This window comes from Microcaecilia unicolor, chromosome 4 (genome assembly GCF_901765095.1).
Source record: "Microcaecilia unicolor chromosome 4, aMicUni1.1, whole genome shotgun sequence".
In the NCBI taxonomy this organism is placed as follows: Eukaryota; Metazoa; Chordata; class Amphibia; order Gymnophiona; family Siphonopidae; genus Microcaecilia; species Microcaecilia unicolor.
The window spans coordinates 294,539,399-294,561,877 of NC_044034.1; the positions used below are offsets into that span (position 1 = coordinate 294,539,399).

A 22,479-nucleotide genomic window follows, 5' to 3' on the forward strand; every position below is an offset into this window, starting at 1 on the left:
CCAAGGATTTATTAAACAAATCTTTAAGAGGACCCGCCAGAACCTCTCTGAGCTCCCTCAATATCCTGGGGTGGATCCCGTCTGGGAATCCTACAGCGATAGATTATGAGCCAATTCAACAGCACATTTATCCTTGCCAGTCTGGTCATCTATAACGCTCATCAGACGACGTAGCACAAGAGCCTGATAATGTTGTTTGAAATGGGCTATTATGCCCTGATCCATAGGTTGGATCAGAGAGGTAGTGTTTGGTGGCAGGAAGACCACCTTGACGTTAGACAGCCTGACATCATCACTGTGTGCAGCACAATTATCACAAAGCAACAAAATCTGACGCTTTTGTGCCCGCATTCTAGTGTCTAACTTCTTTAGCCACTGCTTCCAAATTTCCCCAGTCATCCATGAATTTGCGTTAGCCTCATATGACACAGGAAGTCGCTTAACATTCTTGAAGCAACAGGGCTGTTTGCTCTTTCCAAATGACGAGTGGTTCCAACTTCTCACTCCCATCCATATTGCAGCAAAGGAGGATCATCAGTCGGTCCTTTGACGTTTTACTTCCTGTAGTTTTGGCTTGTTTGAATGCAAGTGTTCCATCAGGAATCGCTCGCCAGTAGAGACCGTTTTCGTCAGCATTGAAAATGTCACAAGGTGCAAACTCGTTCAAGATGGTAGGAAGAACTGAAACAACCCAATTTTCAGCACCAAAATCATCAGCGTCTTGTTTTTCACCATGCTGTTTCTTGATTTTTATGTTGTTTTTCTCCTTCCATCTTTCCAACCATCCAACAGTGGCTTTGAATTCAGTTAGTCCAAGACTTTCAGCTAGCTGATTAGCTTTCTCCATAAGCAGTGGACCACTGAAAGGAAACTGTCTGTTCCTGACTTGAGAAAGCCACAGAAGAGCATCTTCTACATCCTCAGCTTTTCCCGCCTGTTTTCGTTTCCTGTGTAGATTTGTATTGTTTTGCCAGTCTTCCAGAAGCTGATTTTTCTGCTTCAAGATACGTGAAATTTGACTGGGATTGACACAATATTCTTTAGCAATAGATGCTTGACTTTGTTTGTTTTCTAATTTTTTAAGAACTTCTATTCGTTCAGCCAGTGTTAAAGTCTTACAGTTGCGTGACGACGACGACAACTCCAGTATACACTCTAACAACATTCTTTCGCTTATTCTGCCTGTGGCAGTTAGCCAACGAGATTTCAAATTTACTGCCCCTTTGTCACGTGCCAATCGGCTTCCATATTCCGTGCGTGCGCTTATGCGGAGTCTTTCCTACAGAGGAGCAGTCTTAAATCATGCATATAAGCGAATCTTGCACTTATCAGTGGTGCGCTAAACCGAAGTTTGTCCCCATAGAAATTGATGGCGCCAAAAACGGGACCGAAGTACGGTATGCAGTTAAACAGAGCATGCGCTTATCCGACGTGCACTTAAATGGAGTGCACTGTATATAAAGCAGATGTGTGTTTGTTTGTTTGTCCAGCAATACCTCCATCCATTCAATGAATAGGCTGCAGAGTTCTTTTTTCCTGTTGCTAAGCAACAAACAACTTTCTTGCTGTTGCTAAGTGACAAATTGCTTGGGACAGGGTGAGGGCTCAGAGACTGGTGGGGAGACACAAGGACAGCAGCTGTGCAGATGTCCCTTTCTCATTTTCTAATACCCTCTTCAAGAAGACTGTGTTTTGACAGGAAATGGTGAAAGCTAAACGGCAGGCACTTGCTAGATTGAAAAAAAACAACTAATGAAGAAAATCAACCTAAATACATTGATCGGAAAAGCAAGGTTAGTGCTAAGTAGAGATCCAGTCTCCACATTTTATTTATTTTATTTTATTTATTGCATTTGTACCCCACATTTTCCCACCTATTTGCAGGCTCAATGTGGCTTACATAGTACCGTCAAGGCGTTTGCCCAGTCGGTTGATAACAGATACAAGGTTGTATCGTGATCGAATGAGTTATAAGTGGAGGGTTGCAAGGGGTGAAGATTGCGTGTTGTCCAGTACGATTATAGTCATGCTGTTTTGCTGGGTGAAGAGGTTTACGTGGGGTCGTTGGGGTAGGCCATTTTGAAGAGGTTGTAGTGTTTTCCTGAAGTTCAGGTGGTCGTGCTTTATTTTCATAGCTTTTGGGAGGCCATTCCATAGTTTTGCGCTTATGTAGGAAAAGCCAGATGCGTAAGTTGTTTTGTATTTCAGTCCTTTGCAATTTGGGTAGTGTAGGTTTAGGTAGGATCTTAATGATTTGACTTTGTTTCTTATTGGCAGATCTATAAGGTCTGTCATGTATCCTGGGACTACGCCGTATATGATTTTGTGGACTAAGGTGCAGATTTTGAAGGTGATCCATTCTTTGATTGGGAGCCAGTGCAACTTTTCCTGAAGAGGTTTGGCACTTTCAAAGCATGTTCTGTTGAATATCAGCCTGGCTGCTGTGTTTTGGGCGGTCTGGAGTTTTTTTATGAGTTGGTCTTTACAGCCCGCTTAGATTCTGTTGTAATAATCTGCATGGTTTAGGACCATTGATTGTATTAGATATCGAAAGGTTGCTCTTGGGAAGAAAGGTTTTAATCGTTTGAGCTTCCACATTGAATAGTAACATAGTAACATAGTAGATGATGGCAGAAAAAGACCTGCATGGCCATCCAGTCTGCCCAACAAGATAACTCATATTTGCTGCTTTTTTGTGTATACCCTACTTTGATTTGTACCTGTGCTCTTCAGGGCACAGACCGTATAAGTCTGCCCAGCACTATCCCCGCCTCCCAACCACCAGCCCCTCCTCCCAACCACCGGCTCTGGCACAGACCGTATAAGTCTGCCCAGCACTATCCTCACCTCCCCATTTTCTTTGTTACTGAGTTTACTTGGATCTCAAGAGTAAGATTGTGATCAAGTGTGACGCCGAGTATTTTCAAACTGTCTGAGGTAGGGAGGGTATGTCCTGGAGTATTTATGGTTGTGGGTTTGTACTTGTTATGATGAAAGGATAAGATGAGGCAATGTGTTTTTTCAGTGTTTAGTTTCAGTTGGTATGAATTAGCCCAGGAGTCCATGATGTTAAGGCCATCGTTGATTTTATTGGCTATTTCTGTCAGATCATATCTGAAGGGGATGTAGTTTGTAACATCATCTGCATAAATGAATGGGTTAAGGCCGTGATTGGATAAGGACTGTGCTAGTGGCATTATCATCGTGTTGAAGAGTATTGGTGATAGTGGTGATCCCTGGGGTACGCCGCAGACTGCTTTCCATGGTGGTGATATATTTGACTTTGATTTTACTTGGTAAGTTCTGGTGGTTAGAAAACCTTTGATCCAGTTGATTACATTTCCTTCAATCCCAAAGTGGCTTAGCAGTCTTAGTAATATGTTGTGGTTTACTATGTCGAATGCGCTCGACATGTCGAACTGGAGGAGGAGTATGCTTTTGCCTACGGCTATCTCCTCCTTGAATTTGGCCAGGAGGGTGACTAGGACAGTTTCGGTGCTGTGGTGGGATCGGAATCCAGATTGTGAATTACGTAATATTGAAAACTTGTCCAGGGCTGGTGGTTGGGAGGCGGGGATAGTGCTGGGCAGACTTATACGGTCTGTGCCAGAGCCAGTGGTGGGAGGCAGGGATAGTGCTGGGCAGATTTATACGGTCTGTGCCAGAGCCTGTGGTGGGAGGCGGGGCTGGTGGTTGGGAGGCGGGGATAGTGCTGGGCAGACTTATACGGTCTGTGCCAGAGCCCGTGGTGGGAGGCGGGGCTGGTGGTTGGGAGGCGGGGATAGTGCTGGGCAGACTTATACGGTCTGTGCCATGAACAGCACAGGTACAAATCAAAGTAGGGTATACACAAAAAGTAGCACATATGAGTTGTCTTGTTGGGCAGACTGGATGTACCGTGCAGGTCTTTTTCTGCCATCATCTACTATGTTACTATGTCCATGTAGTCCATAAGCTGTTTAGTCACCAAGCTCTCCATCAGTTTTACTTCTAATGGGATAGACACAGCTGGGCAGTAGTTGGTGAGATCGTTTTTTTTTCTGATTTAAGGGAGTATTAAACTCAATGTCAATGTCACCCTTTCTCACACACCCCTCAGTGAAACACCCCAGACACACTCAGCCATTCTCACACAACCCCACTCACACTCACCCATTCTAATACAGCACTCAGCAAAACACCCCACTCACACGCTCCCGTTCTCACACACCCCTCAGTAAAACAACCCCAATCACATACCCCAGAATAGCACACCCCCTCTCACACTCACCCCTCAGTACCACACCCCCCCTCACTGACACCCATTCTCACACACCCCAAAGTAGCACACCTCCACGCACATTCACCCCTCAGCATTACACCCTACTCACATTCATCCATTCTCACACACCCCTCAGCAAATCACCTCCACTCACATGCCTGTTCTCACACACTCCTCAACAAAACACATTCACCCGTTCTCACACACCCCTCAGCAAAACACCCCCACTCACTCACCCATTTTCACACACCTCTCAGCAGAAAACCCCCACTCAAACCCTCTTCACCAGTACACCCCCATTCACACTCACTCACACCCACTCCCTCTGCAGTACACCCCCACTCACACATTCTCACCTCCTCAGTACCACACCCCCCATTCACACCCATTCTCACACCTCCTCTCAACAGTACAACACCTCAGTAGCACTCCCTCACCCTCACTCACATGCACCCATTCTAACATACCCATTCACACTCACTCTCAGCAGTACACCCCCACTCAGCCATTTTTCCACATCCCTCAGCACTGTCAGTGTTTAAGGCTCACTTAACGTAGGACATATGTAAAGCAGACCATAGTTTTTGAGCCAGTCATGAATCAATATGCTAAATAGTTTGTTTTCTATCCAGGGAGGTTGAAACTACAATGGAAAATGAAATACGGCTTGCAGAGAAGCTAAAAAAGCAGGCTAAACTAAGAGTTAATGAAACGTCAGTTGAAAATCAAAGGCAACTTGTGCATCAAAGGGAAAGGCAAGCTCAGATAAGGAATATTGAAAACCAACAAGAAAATGAAATACGACTTCAGTACCAAAGACAAATATAAGCTGCTATCAGAGTCCAAGAAACCAGACAGTGAAATGCTCAACGTTTAGAAAGCAATTTTTCTTGCAACTCAGTGAATGAATATCAAGAGTCTCCACATCATAAATGAGTTAAAAATACATACTTATACAGTGTTATTACACACAAATAAACCTTGCTTTTCTCAGTTACAAAGTACTAACCTATTGCAGAGCAATGCCAGCGGGGGCAGCTAGTAGCAAATGAAGTTTAAGAATAACCTAAATTATACTGACATAATGCTAGGTTTCACATTAGGAATCACCACTGAGGAAAAGGATTTAGGGGTCATCCTGGACAATACATTAAAATCTTCTGCTCAGTGTGTGGTGGTGGCCAACAAAGCAAACAATGTTAGAAATTATTAGGAAAGGAATAGAGAATAAATCAAAGAATATTCTAATGGCTCTGTATCACTCCGTGGAGACTGCATCTTGTACAATTCTGGTCGCTGCATTTCAAAAAAGATATTGTGGAACTTGAAAAAAGTACAGAAAAGGGCGAGCAAATGATTAAGGGAATGGAAGGACTCTCATATGATGAAAAGCTAAAGAGATTAGGACTGTTCAGCTTGGAGAAGAGGCGGTTCAGTGGAGATATGATTGAGGTCTATAAAATCATGAATAGAGTGTGGTACAGGCAAACGTAAATCAATGGCTTATTCTTTCAAAAGGTACAAAGACTAGGGGGCACTCCATGAATTTACATAGTATCATATTTAAAACAAATAGAAGAAAATCTTTTTTCACTCAGTATACAGTTAAGCTCTGGGACTCTTTGTCAGAGCAAGTGGTAAAAGCACTTAGGACTAAATTCTGTATATAGTGCCAAAAAATCATTCCTAAAAAAATGAGTGCTATAAAAAGCGATCTAAATTGGGTGCTGTTTATAAAATAGCCATTGGTGCTGGGATAAGCACCCAATTATGGACATGAGGATTTACACCAACTAAAGCCTGGTGCAAGTCCTTGCACCTAAATTAGGCACGGTCCTGCCTAGTTTTGTAACACTGTGTATAATTGGTTTCCTATGCAATTAAATTACACATGCAAATTGAGCATATGCCTAAGGTAGTGCATGCAATTTTTACTGCCATATATAGACTTAGGGGGTTAAGGTAGCTGGGTTTAAAAATGTTTTGGAAAAATTCCTAGAAGAAAAGTCCATAAACCATTATTAAGGTAAATCTGGGGATCGCCATTGCTTATCCTTGGGATTAAGTGGCATAAAAGCTTAACACTTTTTGGGACTCGACCAAGTACTTGTAGCTTGGACTGGCCACTGTTACAAACAGGATACTGGCTTAGATAGACCCTTGGACTGACCCAGTAGGGCAACTCTTATGTTTTTATGTTCTTAGGCAAACTAGATAGGCCATATGGTATTTCTGCTCTCATTTTCTAAGTTTAAAGAGAGGAGCTGACCAGATAACTTGAAAAGGGAGGAGGGATTTCAGAAAGATGAGACCCAAGGGATGCAGACCTAGCTCAGGCACATTTAGGGTGCCTCTCCAGCTGGTTGGGTGTGGAAATCACAGGACTAGTAGTTAGCAAAAAAATTTAAAAAAAACAGGATTGGTTCCCTCTCATGATAACTAGGGGAGGGGGCTGGCAAACAGCAGACTTCTTCGAATGGACTGCAAGAACTATGATGCTGGCTAGGAATAGAAAATATTAAAAATGAGGAACTAGGAGTGTAGGTGAAAACCTAAAAGAGTCTATGACAGTGACGTTCCTTGGTCTGCTGCCACCTGGGGAGTATCGCCACTGTGCACCCCCCCACCAGGTGCAGCATGACACCCTCCCGGGTGCAGCGTCCATCCCCAACGCATCACCATACCCCCCCCCCCCCCAGTGTATCATCTCCAAGTCCCCCCCTCCCGGATGCATTCTTCTTACCTGCTGGGGTGCTGGGAGCAGCCGCGTGGCTGTCGACTCCACTGGTTCCCTGCCCCCTCTGCCTCGGAACAGGAAGTAACAGCAGAGGGAGCAGGGAACCAGCGGAGCTGAAAGTCGTGCAGCTGCTCCCTGCACCCTCCTGCAGCATGCACCCGGGGCGGACCACCCCCACCACCCCGCCCTCGTACCCCACTGGTCTATGAACAAATTAAAATTTGTGTATAACCTGGATACTATAAGGAATAAAACTGTCCAAGATATGGCAACTACTGCATAATCCAAATTATATTAAAAGTTTCTTGTTCAATGGCAAATTTGCCAAGAAACTCATTTTCATGAGCCAGACTTTCTGGCAGTCTTGGTTTTTGAACTTCCATCTGACGGTATCTGTAGTTCTGTCTGAGGACAACTGTTTCAGTTAACATAAGAGATGACAGCTTCTGTGAAGCAGTTCTGAAGTTCTAGGAAAAGATTCAACATTAGTCCCGTGAGGAGTGGAGTTACGGTGAATGGAACTGCTGTCATTCAGTAGTACAGCATTTAGTAAATCAGTCAGGGTTTATGATGGACTATAAGGCTTTGTTTTAAACCCGCTGTGATGGGTAATTGACTTTATTAACGAATTGATTTTCACACGGCCACAGAGAGCCTGCACCAGTTCAGACAAGATCGCAAAGAAGAAAAAGTGCTTGGACTGACAGAGCTATTTACAAAGTTTCACACCCGTGTTGTTAATGATAAGAGTATAATTTGTTAAAAGATTATAAATGTAACTTTGACTCCAGGAATTTTAATGTTATAGAGTTGGTAATAACAATTTTTTGATATTAGATTTGAATTAGAGTGAATGATTGAATGAATGTTAGATATATGGGGATTTTAGACAACAATTGTTTAGTTTATGAGATTAATTGATGTAATAAAGATAAATATAAGTGCAATAGTTGTTGAGTATATTGTATGAATTTAGTGCAACTATTTATTGAATGATACCTTAGACAACATTGTGATAGTTCTGTTTTCAGAGATGCCAAGTTACCCAGTTCCAGAAGGAAGATTTTTTGGCCAATCCTGGTATTGAATTTTACCCCAGAGCAGTGTGGGATTTATAGTCCCCGACTCTACCCATTGCATTCCATGCTGCTAGTCCCATACTGCATAGTGATAGGATATCATGGAACTGGGTAATTTAGTAGCTCTATTTTTCCTTTGACATCAGTACTACTGTTGAGAAAGTGATAGCAGGAAGGGAGATTCAAGAAACTAGGACTGATCTTCAGTTTCTCTGCAAGAACTAGGTCCCTAGACATCGATCTGACACCATTCCTCAGAAGTGAGGTCATTTAGAATCATGTTAAGTGGGCAGTGCTGGGTGCTGCTAAGCAGGAAATCTGGGTTCTCTTTCGAAATACAATCCTTGGGTCAGCAGGGTCTGAGGATGCCACAAGGACAGGAAGCACATGTACCGATAGGGGGAAGGTGCCACAGTCTATGAGCCCTTCCCAAGGATTGTCATTGTGATGAGGGAGGGGTATAAAATGGGGAGAAAAAAGTAGAATAACTGCACATGTTTTCATGGTGCCATTGCCCCAGTAGAAGCTACAACAACCTCAGCCAGGTTCCTACAATCTTGGGAACTAAGAGTTTTCATGAATAAAATGTACAGGGAGCCAAGTGGTTGCCAGTACTGTAGGAAGCTGCACTTGAAGGCACCACCCATTCGAAGACATTCACTAGTCCCTGAATTACAAATGCAACAAGCATATTATGCAAACATTATAGCTAGCATACATTTTCCATCCTAACTGAACATAAAATTGCTCCCATTAAGAAGCAACTTTGGGAACCTTTTCTAAAGATGATTACTAATAGGTACACTAAATTAGACCCATACTATGAAAAGGGAAATGGAGAGAAATGACACAATCCTTCTGGGAGTCTGGTTGTATATTTAACTTTGGGTTTTTTTCTGTATTTCTATGCGTGACTTCTCTATTAATGGCAATATTCAGGCATTTGCTATGCCCATAAAAAGAGTAATTCTACAATCCAGGTGTTATGTATGTAAATGTCTAGGATACTAGCCCTTGCTTACGTGCTTTTATGTAGACATACCTGCATACAGTAAATGCTAGCAGAGTGCTTGGGTGCTATTCTGCAAATACCAAATTAATTTTCATGGCAAATATTTGCAAGAGGGCATACACAGGGGCAGGACATAGGCAGGGCTCCCCCTTACACAGGTAATTTACATGCATCCCTGCTGTGCTTAGGTGCCCATGCTTAGGCCAGTTCAATGGCTGGTGTAACTGCAGGCAATTAAATGTTAGGCACATCAATGCCATGTTATGCCTGATCTCTATATTATAGTTATAAAGAATTTGACAACAAAGTTTTAAAAATTCTGTGACTAAGCACTTCACAGGTCTGTACAGTAGTTTATTGTATTAACAGAGCAAACAGCATTTAAGCCCTTCTGCCCAATGATGCCTTCCATCACCCCTAAAGAGGCACTCAGACCAAGATACTAGGGGTGGCAAAAGGGCCAAACCATTCACTACTTTAATTTTTTCTCCCTCTCTCATTCACCATGGGCCATATTCTTAGCCCACTTCTCAGCACACAAAGCCAGCAGGAAGGAGAACTCTTTAATATCACATTATTTCCTCTCTCATTCTATGAGCTGTGAGACAGGTGAACATTTAGCTGAAGATTTTGCAGATTATTTTGAAGCTAAGTTTCAGCCATTCAGTTTAGACTTCTTTTTTTTTTTTTTTTTTTTAGATCTCTTTCAAGCTTGCCTTTGGGGACATTTATGGATGATTTTCATGGAGGTAAGTGCAGTTGGAGAATCTATTTTTTCTATCATGTGATTTGAATGCTATTGCTATTAGGGTGGTGCAGGAGATCTTGTGACTTGTGGCTATCATTAACTCTTCTTTACAGCAGGGCTCAGTTTTTGTCTCAGCTCACTGCATTAGGCTGCAGCCTGGTAACTATGCTCTAAAAACAACTTTCTCTTTCTTCTTCCAATCTTCTTGAATCTTCCAGTTGAGAATTAGAGTAGAGGAGAGCTCTCCTGACTGAGGGTAAAGGCAACTTGCAGAGTTTATTTATATTGTGGGTCAGATAACTGCAAGGGTTAGGTGATCTGAGATTTCCTTGCTCCAAAAAGGTCAGACTTAAGTAACAGCTGTTCTCCAGGCATTAACATGAAGCCAAGTTACAGGAGAAGGTCCTTAGTCTGTCCACCTTACTGTCAATCATGACTTCCAGCCCTCACTGAAAAATCAATTTTATCCAATTTTATTTGTGAATGAGTGGAAGACTGGAATAGATGTGTATAGTGAAAGATTAGATAAAATATGTGTATGAGGCAACCCATGAGTCTACATGTGCTAGAGTGAAAGAGGTGTGAATCAGTGAAAAGGAAAAAGAGAGTGGGGCGAGTGCAAGTGAGAAAGAGAGGAAAGAGCTAAGGCTCGGTCTGGGTGGGTGTATTTGAGGGTCCATGTCAGTATTTCACAATAGGTGCTGACTGTAGATAGACCCAAAGTCTCGGATAGTCTCATGCCTGTCCATGCAGAAACTTTAGCAAAGAAAAATAATCTGTGAAACCCATTCCCAAATTAGCTAGTGAGAATCTGGCTGATAGAAAACAGTGGAGTAGCCTAATGGTTGCAGCAGGTTGTGGACCTGGGCAACCATGTTCAATTCCCTCTGCAGCTTGTGACTCTGGGCAAGTCACTTAGCCCTCCATTGCCACAGGTACAATATACTTAAGATTGTGAGCCCACCAAGGACAGTGCAAGTACCTGAATAGTCATATTTATTTTTTTGGATTTTGGATTTTTGGATTTGCTCACACCTTTGATATGTAAACCACCTTGATTTGTGCTTCAAAAGAGGTGGTATATCAAAAATTGAGAACTTAAACTTAACTGGAACCAAGATCCACTTCTTTTGGCTTCAGCCAGGATGAAATATCCAAATAGTATGTGTATAGAGACATTAGGAACCCAGAATACTTGGGGATTGTTAAGAAATGCAGGAATGAATGGAAAACACCAGCCTAAGAAAATCCCTTTAATGCTGAGCACTCAAAGTGAGTGTACTCCTTTAGCCCACAGAGAATAGTCCCTCACAGTCAAGAACTTCTAATCCTTTGCCATCAGTGGGCAGTGGAGGGAATGCTGTGTTATTTCCTTGGATTAATTCCTGACACCCCACTGTTGCTTTCAGAAATCTTTCCCTTTTGCTGTAGGCTATATTCTGTTCTGGAGTGCACCTCTCATTCAGGGAAAGGAGAGACAGAAAGGTCAAGCCAATAACTGGCATTAATGTCATCTTTGGTATCAGACAGGCACTTAGAATGAACGATATTCAAGACAGCAAGGCAACATTATCGAAACATCCAAAATATCAAGAGAAAAGGGCCACTTGGTGCACTCAGTCAGCCCATAAGTGTCTACCCACTGCACTTCATAGCCAGTAATGGATCTCCTGCCACCGAGCCCTGAAAACTCTTGGTATCAGTCATACTCACCTGCACTCACTACCAGCAGAGCTCCCAAGGGGGAGCAAATTTTAATTAGGAAATTTACAGCACTGAAGTTGAAGAATAGCACAGGGGTTAGAGCACAACAAAACCAGGTTCAAATCCCACTACTGCTCCTTGTGACCTTGGGCAGCTCACTTAACTCTCCTCTGCCTCCAGTACAAACTTAGATTATATGTCCTCCAGGCACAGTAAAATACCTAATGTATCTGAATGTAACTCAATAAGATTGTATTGGACATTAACAAACCCTTATACCTCAAACCCAACTTGATTGAATCTTATCTTCCCTATCCCACTATAACATTTTGTACTTATCCCGTACCGAACTTGGCGAATGCCTTCATGGTATTGTGTAAGCCACATTGAGCCTGCAAATATGTGGGGAAAATGTGGGATACAAATGTAACAAATAATAATAATAATGGGGGTGCTCAAGCACCCACAGAGCTGGCACCTATGAATTTAGTCCCTGTATACAGTAAGTCCTTCCTGGATATGTGTCGGCATTCAGAGATAGTAATATGCTCTATAGACATATTACAGAGATGCCAAAGTTGCACTGTTCCAATCAGTGGGATTTCTTATTCCAAAGAAGGAGATTTTTCAAATGGTGTATGCGGGCTATAAATCATAGAAAGATGTAAATGTCATACTGCTTTGCAAATGAAAAAAAGCAGCTTAAAATATTTGCTTTTCTTTGGTACCAGGAGACAATATGAGGATAATATTGCCCAGGTAACTAAGCAGTTGGCTGGGTAAATTCTCCAAGTTGAAATTGCTTTCCAGTGGTTAAAAATTCTGCACACCACACATTTCAAAGTGCATGTACTTCTAGCTGCAGGGAAAAAGGGATGGGACAGGGGCAGGCAAATTACAGGGAGGTGTTCTCAGATTTCTTTCTACTGGTGGGGTTTCTTGGCTTTTCTTCTCTCAGGCCTGTCTCTCATAAAAGCAATGATCAGGATCAGTGTACTGCCACTGAGTGAGAGAAGAGGCTGAAAGAGTGTGAGTGAGACTTCACAGTTCTGATATTACCATGTTACAAAACTTCACTAGATACATGTACAGTATTTTAAACTGACAGATTGCAGTTCATTTCATTAAATAACTTTTTTAATACATTTTTAAAGATGGGAGGAAAAGGCCTCAGATTATATGCAGGTGTATTTCAGTTTTCCACCTGTCTGCTTCTATCATTGGCTTAAAAAACCTCCACAATTTTTAATTATTCTCTTATATAAAAATTATATGAACTTATGAGCTCTGCTTGAAGATACTCCTCCTCCCCCTTTTGTAAAGTTACATTTACTTTACTCCTCAGTTGAGATTTTTGTGATATTATAATGTGTCACACAGAGTGCAGTTCTGTAATGGTGTTTCTGTTTTGAGGCACCTGTTCTACAAAGGAAAATATGAACCTACTTTCCTTTCTAGAATAATAGTATAATTTCGGCACATGTATGTATGTTAGCCCTAAGGCCGGTGTGTTTGTGCCTAACTTGCTGAAAAACGTGCATACATTATAGTATTCTATAATTTATGTATGTAACTGTGTGCCCTACCCACACTCAACCCATGTGTATCTCTGCCTTCAAAGTACATGCCATCGCATTTGGGTGCCTTTTTATGAACTAGTACATAGCCACAATTTTGGCACTTATGCACATATGTGCACATACACACACATATATGCCAGTACTCAGGTCGTTTATGTGCACACTGGACACCTAAATGTTGGTACCCACTCTATAGAATTAGTCCCAAGGTGTTTTCAATACAGGCATGAAGAAACAGCTATAAGGTGCCTACTTTCCAAGTGCTTTACGATGCCTCTCAGACTGTTTCCGTGGGCGGCGATCAGCACTCGTTTGCCTGCCTTGATCTGAGGTGCAATCTCCTCATTCCAGAAAGGTAGGGCACGGGCAATGGTGTCCTTCAGGCTCTCACATGTGGGCAGTTCCCCAGCCTTCAGACCAGCATAACGCCGCTCCTGGAGAAACCACAATGGAAAGAGGAAGAGTGAACAATATTGTGTCAGAGACCCTCAACCCTTAAACATGCCAAACTCAGAATGTTCATGAGATCATGACATGCACTAAAGGAAGGGAAATGGTCAGTTTTTTTGGCTAAAGTACCAGGAGTTCAGGCAGCTGTTCTCCACAGTGGATGTGTGTATCTGACCCCATTCAGTGCCAGAACATTACCAGATCCTGTATTCCCTCCCACTGCATCCTCAACTTCAACAAATGTTCTCCCTTTTATAAATCTTCTGTGACCTCTAATTTAACCAAAACACTGAATGAAAATGTTAGGACTTCCAAAAAATGTTGATTTTTTTTTAAAATTGTTTAGATAATTCAGGTGTCCTTTTGCTAAGATGCACTAAGAAATGGGCTTAGCACATTTTAATGTGGGACTGTCCCACACGCTAAGCCCATTTCTAGCACATTCCTAAAATAGAGCTTTTTTTTATTTTTGCAGATCCAGTGCTAATATTTCCATTAGTGTGCAAGATATGCAAAAAATATTAATGTAGAAGCAATTGCCACCTCCTATTTAGGAGGCTGTAAGCGCTCCCACGTTAAGTCTGTGTTATCCAGGTAGCGTACACTAGCTGGATAACACTTCCATGCCCATTCTCTACCCATGACATGTCTCCTCTCGAAAAATATTGTTAAAAAATAAATAGTGCATAATTAGCATATTAAAGTGTTTTGTGATAAACCCTTTTTTCCCCCAAGTTAAGTACACATTAGCACTTAATGCAGTTTAGTAAAAGGGTCCCTCAGTTACCTGGAAAATGAAATCCTTAAATGTTTCAGTTTTTCCCTCATCCCTGACCCTGACAAAGTATTAGTGTTTAAAGTTCTGTGTACTTGATTGTTCCTGCTTGCATGACTTCATAAATTGTGGTACTGCTGTACTGTTCATTATCAGAAGCCCTTTTCTGCTCCCCCTCCCATGCAGGCATCAGAAAATAGCAAATGCTGCAGAGAGGCTTCAGGAAAGGAGATGTTTTAAAAATAGGTTTGGCCTAAATAAAAGGCAGACATCAAAAGTTAAAAATTAAGAAATAAGATAGAAAAAAGAAGAAAGGAAGAAGGCTAGGAAGCAATATAAAGCCAAGGATCAGACAAGTCAATATTTTAGGAATCCAGGTATTATTATTCCTTTAAGAAAGACCACATATGATAATTGTCAAGATCTATTTCTGCCTACTCAGACAGATATAAATCTCCATTTTTAACTTTACAAAATAGCAAAATAGAGATGCCGTCTCATCCCAAGACAACCAAACAGGATGATCCAGTCCTGGTTTTGCCCCGTTGCATGCATGGATTTGTAATTCTGCTTTCTTTAGGGAATTCACTGGGAAAATCAGAACTCTAACTTCCTTAGTGTACCTGAATATAACTGGCCTTGAGCTACTTCTGAAAAAAAAAAAGCCTAAGCTAAATCCTAAAATCTCTTTCCCTTCTCTGTGTGAAATGGGCCTGGATCGCCCTATGCAGTTGATCTGGTATGAGATGGAACCCTCTAGTGAAACTGTGCTACTGTTTCCCAGTCCTTCTGGTCCCTCTGAAGCACAATACAGGGTCACAAACTGACCACAGCATGCTTTGAGTCTAGGGAAACCAATGTTAGAAGTGCAAACTATGATGTCATCAGCTGTGAGACGGCCTCATTCATTGTGCCAGTGCCAGATGTCAGCTCTGCACTTTCCCTGATTAGCCCCATCACTAAGCCTTATAATAGGATATACTAGAGTTGTGCATAGGGCAAACGTTTTAGTTTGTTATTGGTTCTCTTTACCCTTTTTCCAGATGTTTGGACACTTTTTTCAGTTCAGTTAACACATTCATTTTAATAAAAAAATTTATTGCATGTTAAAACTGATTGACACAATGGACTAGATTTTATATATCACGCCTAAAAAATCGGCATCGAAACAAAATACACCTAAATTTCCACGCTGTTTACAAAATACGCTGAATGCCCGTCCGCGTGACTAAATTTACTTGGTGTAAATGTTGACACCTAAATTACACGCAGAGCAGGTGTATTCTATAACAAAGTGGATAGATCTTAGAAATGCTCATGACCTGCCCATTCCATGCCCAGGGCCTTTTCAACTATGTAATTTAGAATTTGCGCGCATCACATTACAGAATATGCTTAGACAGTTGTACGTATAAATTCTAATTAATGCTAATAAGTGTCAATAATTGCTTGTTAAGTGGCAATTATTGACGCTGATTGGCTTGTTAGCAAATGAAGTTACGCACACAAATCCAGAATACAACTGGATTTGCATACGTAACTTAGGTCACGCTATATAGAATCTGGGGGAATTTGTCTTAATTAGTAGGTTGGTTGTTTTACATCAATTTAGCATGTACTAAATTTTTTAGAATGCATGTCTGTAGAGAACACATGTAGGGCCCTGTTTACTAAGCAGCGCTAAGAGCACACTAGCATTTTTAGTGCATGCTAAACATTAGCAAACCTAAAAGCTAAAGATACCCTTAGGAATATATGGGTGTTTCTAGCATTTAGCACGCACCTAACAGGGCTCTTAGTATATGTGATCGAAGTTCTCAGGATTAGGTCTAGTACTCAGTGGCGTTCCTAGGGTGGCTGACACCCGGGGCGGATCGCCGATGCAACCCCCACCCCCACACCCGGCGAAAGGACCCCCGGGGTGCATTTTTACCTGCTGGGGGGTGCCACACGCCTGTCGGCTTCGCTCATTCCGTGCGCCCTCTGCCCCGGAACAGGAAGTAACCTGTTCCAGGGCAGAGGGAGCATGGAACGAGCGGAGCCGACAGGCGCGCGGCACCCCCCCCCCCCCCAGCGGCGTGCACCCGGGACGGACCCCCCCCCCCCTTGGTACGCCACTGCTAGTACTGGCTCTTAAAATGCAGCAAGACTTCCCTCTTGTTTATTGTTTATGAGCATTTACTATTATTGCTTGTCAGTGTTGAACCCACCTTGGGAACAGGGTTGCCACTTCATCTTAGGTCAACCCAGAATGGCTCATCCTGTTTTTGTTTTTTGCACCTGCTGCATTCATAGAGCTGTAGCTCTGATTTCCTCAGGAAAAATGCAGCTACATCTTAATACATGCAATGGGGGGAGGGGGAGGAGAGAAACAGGGCTAGTGCAGCCTATTTGGGTTGACCTGAGTGAATACATACTGCCACATTGAAAAAAACTTGTATTGAATGTATAAAACCTTACTATTTCTTTTAATGCAGATCACCAGCTTCACCACTTCCCTTGGAGACTCAGAATGCTTTGGCAGAATTTTGTTTTCCGCATGTGAATGATTTGATTCTATGTGAAACCTTAATTCCAAACAGAATCTCAAAAGACATTTTAGTTCCAAGGCTGAGAAACCCTAAAACTATTTTTGGTGCTTCACCTGCAGGAAAACGTCCAAGCACATGAAGAGGCATCAATGTAACAATTAACCAGACATAGCTGGGATTAGCACTCAGGTACAGGAAGATAGAAGTAACTTGTCCAAGACCATAGTGAGTGGCAGAGCTGGAATTAGAACTGAGATGCCAGGAGATTGGGTAACAAGCTCAGGGTCATGAAGTGAGTAATGACCCTGAGCAACATGGTGGGTAGCTCCTTTGAGTTCTCATTCAATGCTTTAACCTCTACGTTCCTTCATGCGCACTACAATTATCTTACTAAAAATATGACATTATCCTTGCTTTTCTTAGGGGGTGCGGTTGGAAAATTAGAACCAGAAGTTGCTGCACTGGCCCAGTCAAGCAGCTCTGGAGGCAACTGGCAACCCCTGGTTTGGTACGTGAAATGTTTGAAAGGGAGTTCCCAGCAGTTTCTTGTTAAATTGTTTCTGGATAGCAAATGTCTCAGAAACCAAAGCTGATCTAAGCCCCTTGAGAAAAAGGGTAGTAGCAAGTCACTGTTTGCCACAATGATAAAGGTGCTCCTTATCAAAACAATAGAGGTAAGCAAGTATACTGTAGCTCAATACATTGCCTGCTAACTATCATTAGATAACAACTACATGTGATAGTATATCAGGCTTATTTTTGAACGAGAAGAGCGCCCATCTTCCGACACAAATCGGGAGATGGGCGTCCTTCTCTAAGGGTTGCCCGAATCGACATAATCGAAAACCGATTTTGGGCGTCCTCAACTGCTTCCCGTCGCGGGGACGACCAGAGTTCACGGGGGGGTTTCGGCACCGTAGCGAAGGCGGGACTGGGGTGTGATTAAGAGATGGGCATCCTCGGCCGATAATGGAAAAAAGGGCATCCTGATAAGCACTTGGCAGACTTTACTTGGTCCATTTTTTCTTGCAACCAAGCCATAAAAAGGTGCCCGAACTGACCAGATGGCCAACGGAGGGTATCGGCGATGACCTCCCCTTACTCCCCAAGTGGTAACCAACCCCCTCCCACCCTAAAAAAAAAACTTAAAAAAAAAAATTTTCCAGCCTCAAATGTCATACCCAGCTCCATGACAGCACTATGCAGGTCCCTGGTGCAGTTTTAGTGGGTGCAGTGCACTTCAGGCAGGCGGACCCAGGCCCCTCCCCCCTACCTGTTACACTTGTGGTGGTAAATGTGAGCCCTCCAAAACCCATCCGAAACCCTCTGTACCCACATGTAGGTGCCCCCTTTCACCCCTTAGGGCTATGGTAGTGGTATACAGTTGTGGGGAGTGGGTTTTAGGGGGGTTTGGGGGGCTCAGCACCCAAGGTAAGGGAGCTATGCACCTGGGAGCAATTTGTGAAGTCCACTGCAGTGCCCCCTAGGGTGCCTGGTTGGTGTCCTGACATGTCAGGGGGACCAGTGCACTACAAATTCTGGCTCCTCCCACAACCAAAGGGCTTGGATTTGGTCGTTTTTGAGATGGGCGTCCTCAGTTTCCATTATGGCTGAAAACCGGGGATGACCATCTCTAAGGTCGACCATCTCAACATTTAGGTCGACCATCTCTAAGGTCGACCTAAATGTTGAGATTTGGGTGTCCCCGACCGTATTATCAAAATGAAAGATGGACGCCCATCTTGTTTCGATAATACGGGTTTCTCTGCCCCTTTGCAGGGCCGTCCTGCGAGTACGCCCTCATGAAAACTTGGGCGCCCCGTTCGATTATGCCCATCTACGTAAACCATTTTGGTTGTACCCACAGAAAGGCAGTGTTTCAAATCCATGACCATTTAAGTAACCACAACACTCACAAATAACTACAAAAGTGGAAGGTAATGCCTCAGTGTTAAACACCCCAAACAGGACTAATAACCAAACACAGGGGCTACAACAATTACAATCACCCACAACCTGACCACCAACAACAAAAGAGAGGAGAAAAAAAACACAAGGCAGAAAAAAACTTCACTGAATACACGGTGTGTGGTGACTCTATCTAGTGAAAAACAAGTCCAGCTGTCTGCTTGACTGGGCCAGTGCAGCAATGTCTACCAAACAATCTGTGAAAAAGAGCACTGGGCATCTAATGTCATCTCATGCTCTGCTGGGTCCTAGTTACAATGTATGTCACAGGCTATCAGCATAACTAGCCACAACTTCCATTCCAACTGAGAACATACTAGAATGTGGGATTATCCTGAATAAAAGGGTTTAAACTGAAACAATTACTAAATTACACTAGAGGAACAATAAAACTTATTTATTTTTTAACACAGCTAACTCCTGTCATAGGAAGCTGAAGTTTGCTTAGAAGGACTTCAAGTAGATATTTTAGGCTGAGCCAAGATTTATCAGCTGACATTAGTCCATTTTATTTATTTATTTATTTATTTATTTATTTATTTATTTATTGCATTTGTACCCCACATTTTCCCACCTCTTTGCAGGCTCAATGTGGCTTACAATATTTACAAAAATTTTGGGAAGAGGGAGAAGACACTTTCATCAAGGCCTGGATTTTGAATTTTCATCCCATGGATATACAATCAGGACTGATTCAGACTCCTTGTTGGATTGCAGTGGGTTGAGTGGTAGGATTTGAGGGGGAATTCTATGAATGGTGTCCAAATTTGGGTGCCAAACAAAAACCACGTTTAGCGCTAGTCTATAATTGGTGACCCGAGTTGGACGCCATTTATAGAACAGCGCATACCTCTGGAATCCACACCCAACTTTTAGGCATGCATGAGCATTTACACCAACTAAAAGCTGGTGTAAATCCTGGAATGTAAGTTAGGCTCAGATCCCCCAAATTCCATAATACTGTACGCGTCTCTAGTGAACACCCCTGACCTGGTCATGCCCCTCCCTTAGTCACACCCCCTTTTAGTTCAGCACTATAGAATTTACATGCACATCTTTGTAGAATAGCACATTGCAAGATATGTGCGTAAATCCAAATTTTTATTTATTTATTTATTTATTGCATTTGTATCCCACATTTTCCCACCTATTTGCAGGCTCAATGTGGCTTACATAGTTTAGTTGCCAATTAACAGCAATAATTGGTTGTTAGCGCCCAATTCTTAGCGCTAATTGGCTCATTAACCGATTAAATTGCATGCATAAATTAGGTGTGCCCCCAAATTTGAATGTGGAATTTTGAGCACCTTATATAGAATCTGGCCCATGATGACTAACATCATTGAACAGTCATCTTCTGATGAAATAAATGGCAAAAGGAATACATTCTGAACTTTACTATCCATTGCCACTATGCAGAAATTGAAAGTGTAAATCAAAAGTGTGTTAATCATTAAATTAAGCAAACAGGAACTGGAAGTGGCTCTTCTCCCCAAAGAGGAAGAGCCATTACTTACCTTGCTGATGAGTTTGTGATATGGATGCTGTTCATCCATGGGTGGTGGGGGGATGTCATACGAGCGCCTCCAGATTTTCACCTGTTCCTCCCCGTGCTTGGCAGCAGTCTCTGCCTTGTTGAGCCCAGTCAGACCCCCATAGTGCCGCTCATTGAGTCGCCAGGTCCTTACCACTGGCAGCCACATCTGGTCGATGGTGTCCATGATGTACCAGAGGGTGCGGATAGCCCTTTTCAGGACAGAGGTATAACAGATGTCAAATTGCATGCCAGCCTCCTTTACAGCTTGAGCCCCTTTCAGGGCCTCCTCAGAGCCTTTCTCACTCAGCTCAGCATCAAACCAGCCACAGAAGCGATTCTCCTGGTTCCAGGTACTCTCACCATGACGAACAATGACCAGACGGTGAGGCATGGTGGGAGAGGGATTCTTCCTAACAATGTATAAAGCAGATGGGCACAATGATTAAACTAAAAGCAAAGATTGCTGTTAGTACATACAAAATTAATTGGAAAAAGTGGCCTAAACAGTTAAACTTTTTATTCTTTAGGTATTAAGACCAGATAAGACAGTGTTCTATTGCCTTTTCTTGGGGCCAAGCTCAGATGTTTCTTTCTCCTTAAAGCCCCTCAACTTCACCCCCTACCCCAAACACTGGCACCTTTCATTAGTGGCATGAGTACTTTTATACAGGTCTCTTTCCAGCTCCACCTCACTGCCCAAGCCACAGCAGGGGTAGAAGGACAGTGGCAGGTGACCAATCAGACTACAGAGAGGTACATAAGTGCCCCCCCCCCCCCATGTCCCTCTGAGTGACAAGTGGAGCAGCCCAGAAATAGCAGCTGCATAGATTAACCCAGCTGACTGCCCTTTTCTGGATGGAAATAAGGAAGGGGGCGGTGGGCGATAATGAACAGAAAAAAGTCACAGTGACCTTCAGCAGCCACTTGTCTTGAAATGACAAGAGGGAGGGGTCAGACAGGAGATCTAGTGCTTACACGTCTCAACCAAGACCCACATTAAGGCTAAACCATCAGACAGACTTTCACCTCGCTGTCCACACCTTGTATGATCATATATCATTCCAGCACCAAGCATCCCAGAGTGGAATATACTTTCACAAAGCTCTACAGAAATAGATATGTGCAGCGTACATATCATGCACCCTATAAAATGTGACATATATATATAGCTCATATAAGGTATATGGATTTCATAGCGACACACATACATTAAAAACATGGAATGTAGCTTTTCTGTGGGAAGGTTTCATGATTCTACATTCAAGGGTGTGAGAGAGAAAGAGAAGACAGGATCACACAAAAGGAGCAAATGTGCATGCCAGAGAGAAAGGAAAAACAGTTACAGGGGTGTCCAACCTCAGTCCTTGAGAGCCATAATCCAGTCAGGTTTTCAGGACTTCCACAATGAATATGCATGAGATCTATTTACATGCACTGCCTCCATTGTATGCAAATAGATCTCATCTATATTCATGGTGGAAATCCTGAAAACCTGACCTGGCAAGGGCCAAGGTTGAGCACCTATGATTTAGAACAATGGTTCCCAAGCCAGTTCTTAGAACATACCCAGCCAGTCTGTTTTTCAGGATATCTTCAATGAGAATGCATGAGATGGAGTTCCATGCAATGCAGACAGTGCATGCAAATCTATTGCATACATATAAATTTTGAATATTCTGAAAACCAAATCAGTAGAGTATGTCCTAAGGACTGTTTTTTTTTTAACTACTATTTCAGAAGAAGGAAGAGGCAAACAGGGAAAAGAGAGAGAGATAAATTGAACTAGGGAGAGGGTGGATTACAGGTGTGGGAAAGCTCAAGAAGAGAGACTAAGAAGTTGGGTAGAATGTGAAACAGAGAATGAAGAGGAAGCGAATCCAGAGGAATAAAGAGAGAAAAGCTAAGGGGCGACAGGAGAGACAGTCCAGGGAAAACTGAGAGGTAGGGTGAGGAGAGAGAAGTCAGCAAAGAGACTTGGGGTATGTGTAGTAGCTGCAGGAGGAGGAGAGAGCCAGACAGAATATTCAGATAGTCTTTCCATAAGCAGAGAGAGAGAGAGAGATACTGTGTATGTGAGAGACAATGTGTGTGTGTCAG

The 22,479-nt window shown here is 42.7% G+C and overlaps 1 protein-coding gene and 1 long non-coding RNA gene across 2 annotated transcripts in view; one reads left to right on the plus strand and one right to left on the minus strand.

The window, feature by feature from the left end:
• LOC115469263 overlaps window positions 1-17,619 on the plus strand; it is a 57,598-nt gene extending 39,979 nt beyond the window's left edge. Inside the window, exons 2-3 of the long non-coding RNA XR_003941978.1 lie at window positions 9,789-9,838; window positions 16,824-17,619. This is a non-coding gene — a long non-coding RNA (uncharacterized LOC115469263). The remainder of the gene's footprint in view (window positions 1-9,788; window positions 9,839-16,823) is intronic.
• The window catches only part of PGAM2 (phosphoglycerate mutase 2), a 40,360-nt gene extending 19,336 nt beyond the window's left edge, over window positions 1-21,024 (minus strand). The window contains exons 1-3 of the mRNA XM_030201737.1: window positions 20,943-21,024; window positions 20,363-20,792; window positions 13,375-13,555 (exon numbers count right to left, since the gene is read on the minus strand). Of these exons, the coding sequence (XP_030057597.1) occupies window positions 13,375-13,555; window positions 20,363-20,773 (592 nt within the window). The 5' untranslated portion in view covers window positions 20,774-20,792; window positions 20,943-21,024. The remainder of the gene's footprint in view (window positions 1-13,374; window positions 13,556-20,362; window positions 20,793-20,942) is intronic.
• Window positions 21,025-22,479: the final 1,455 nt, after the last annotated feature.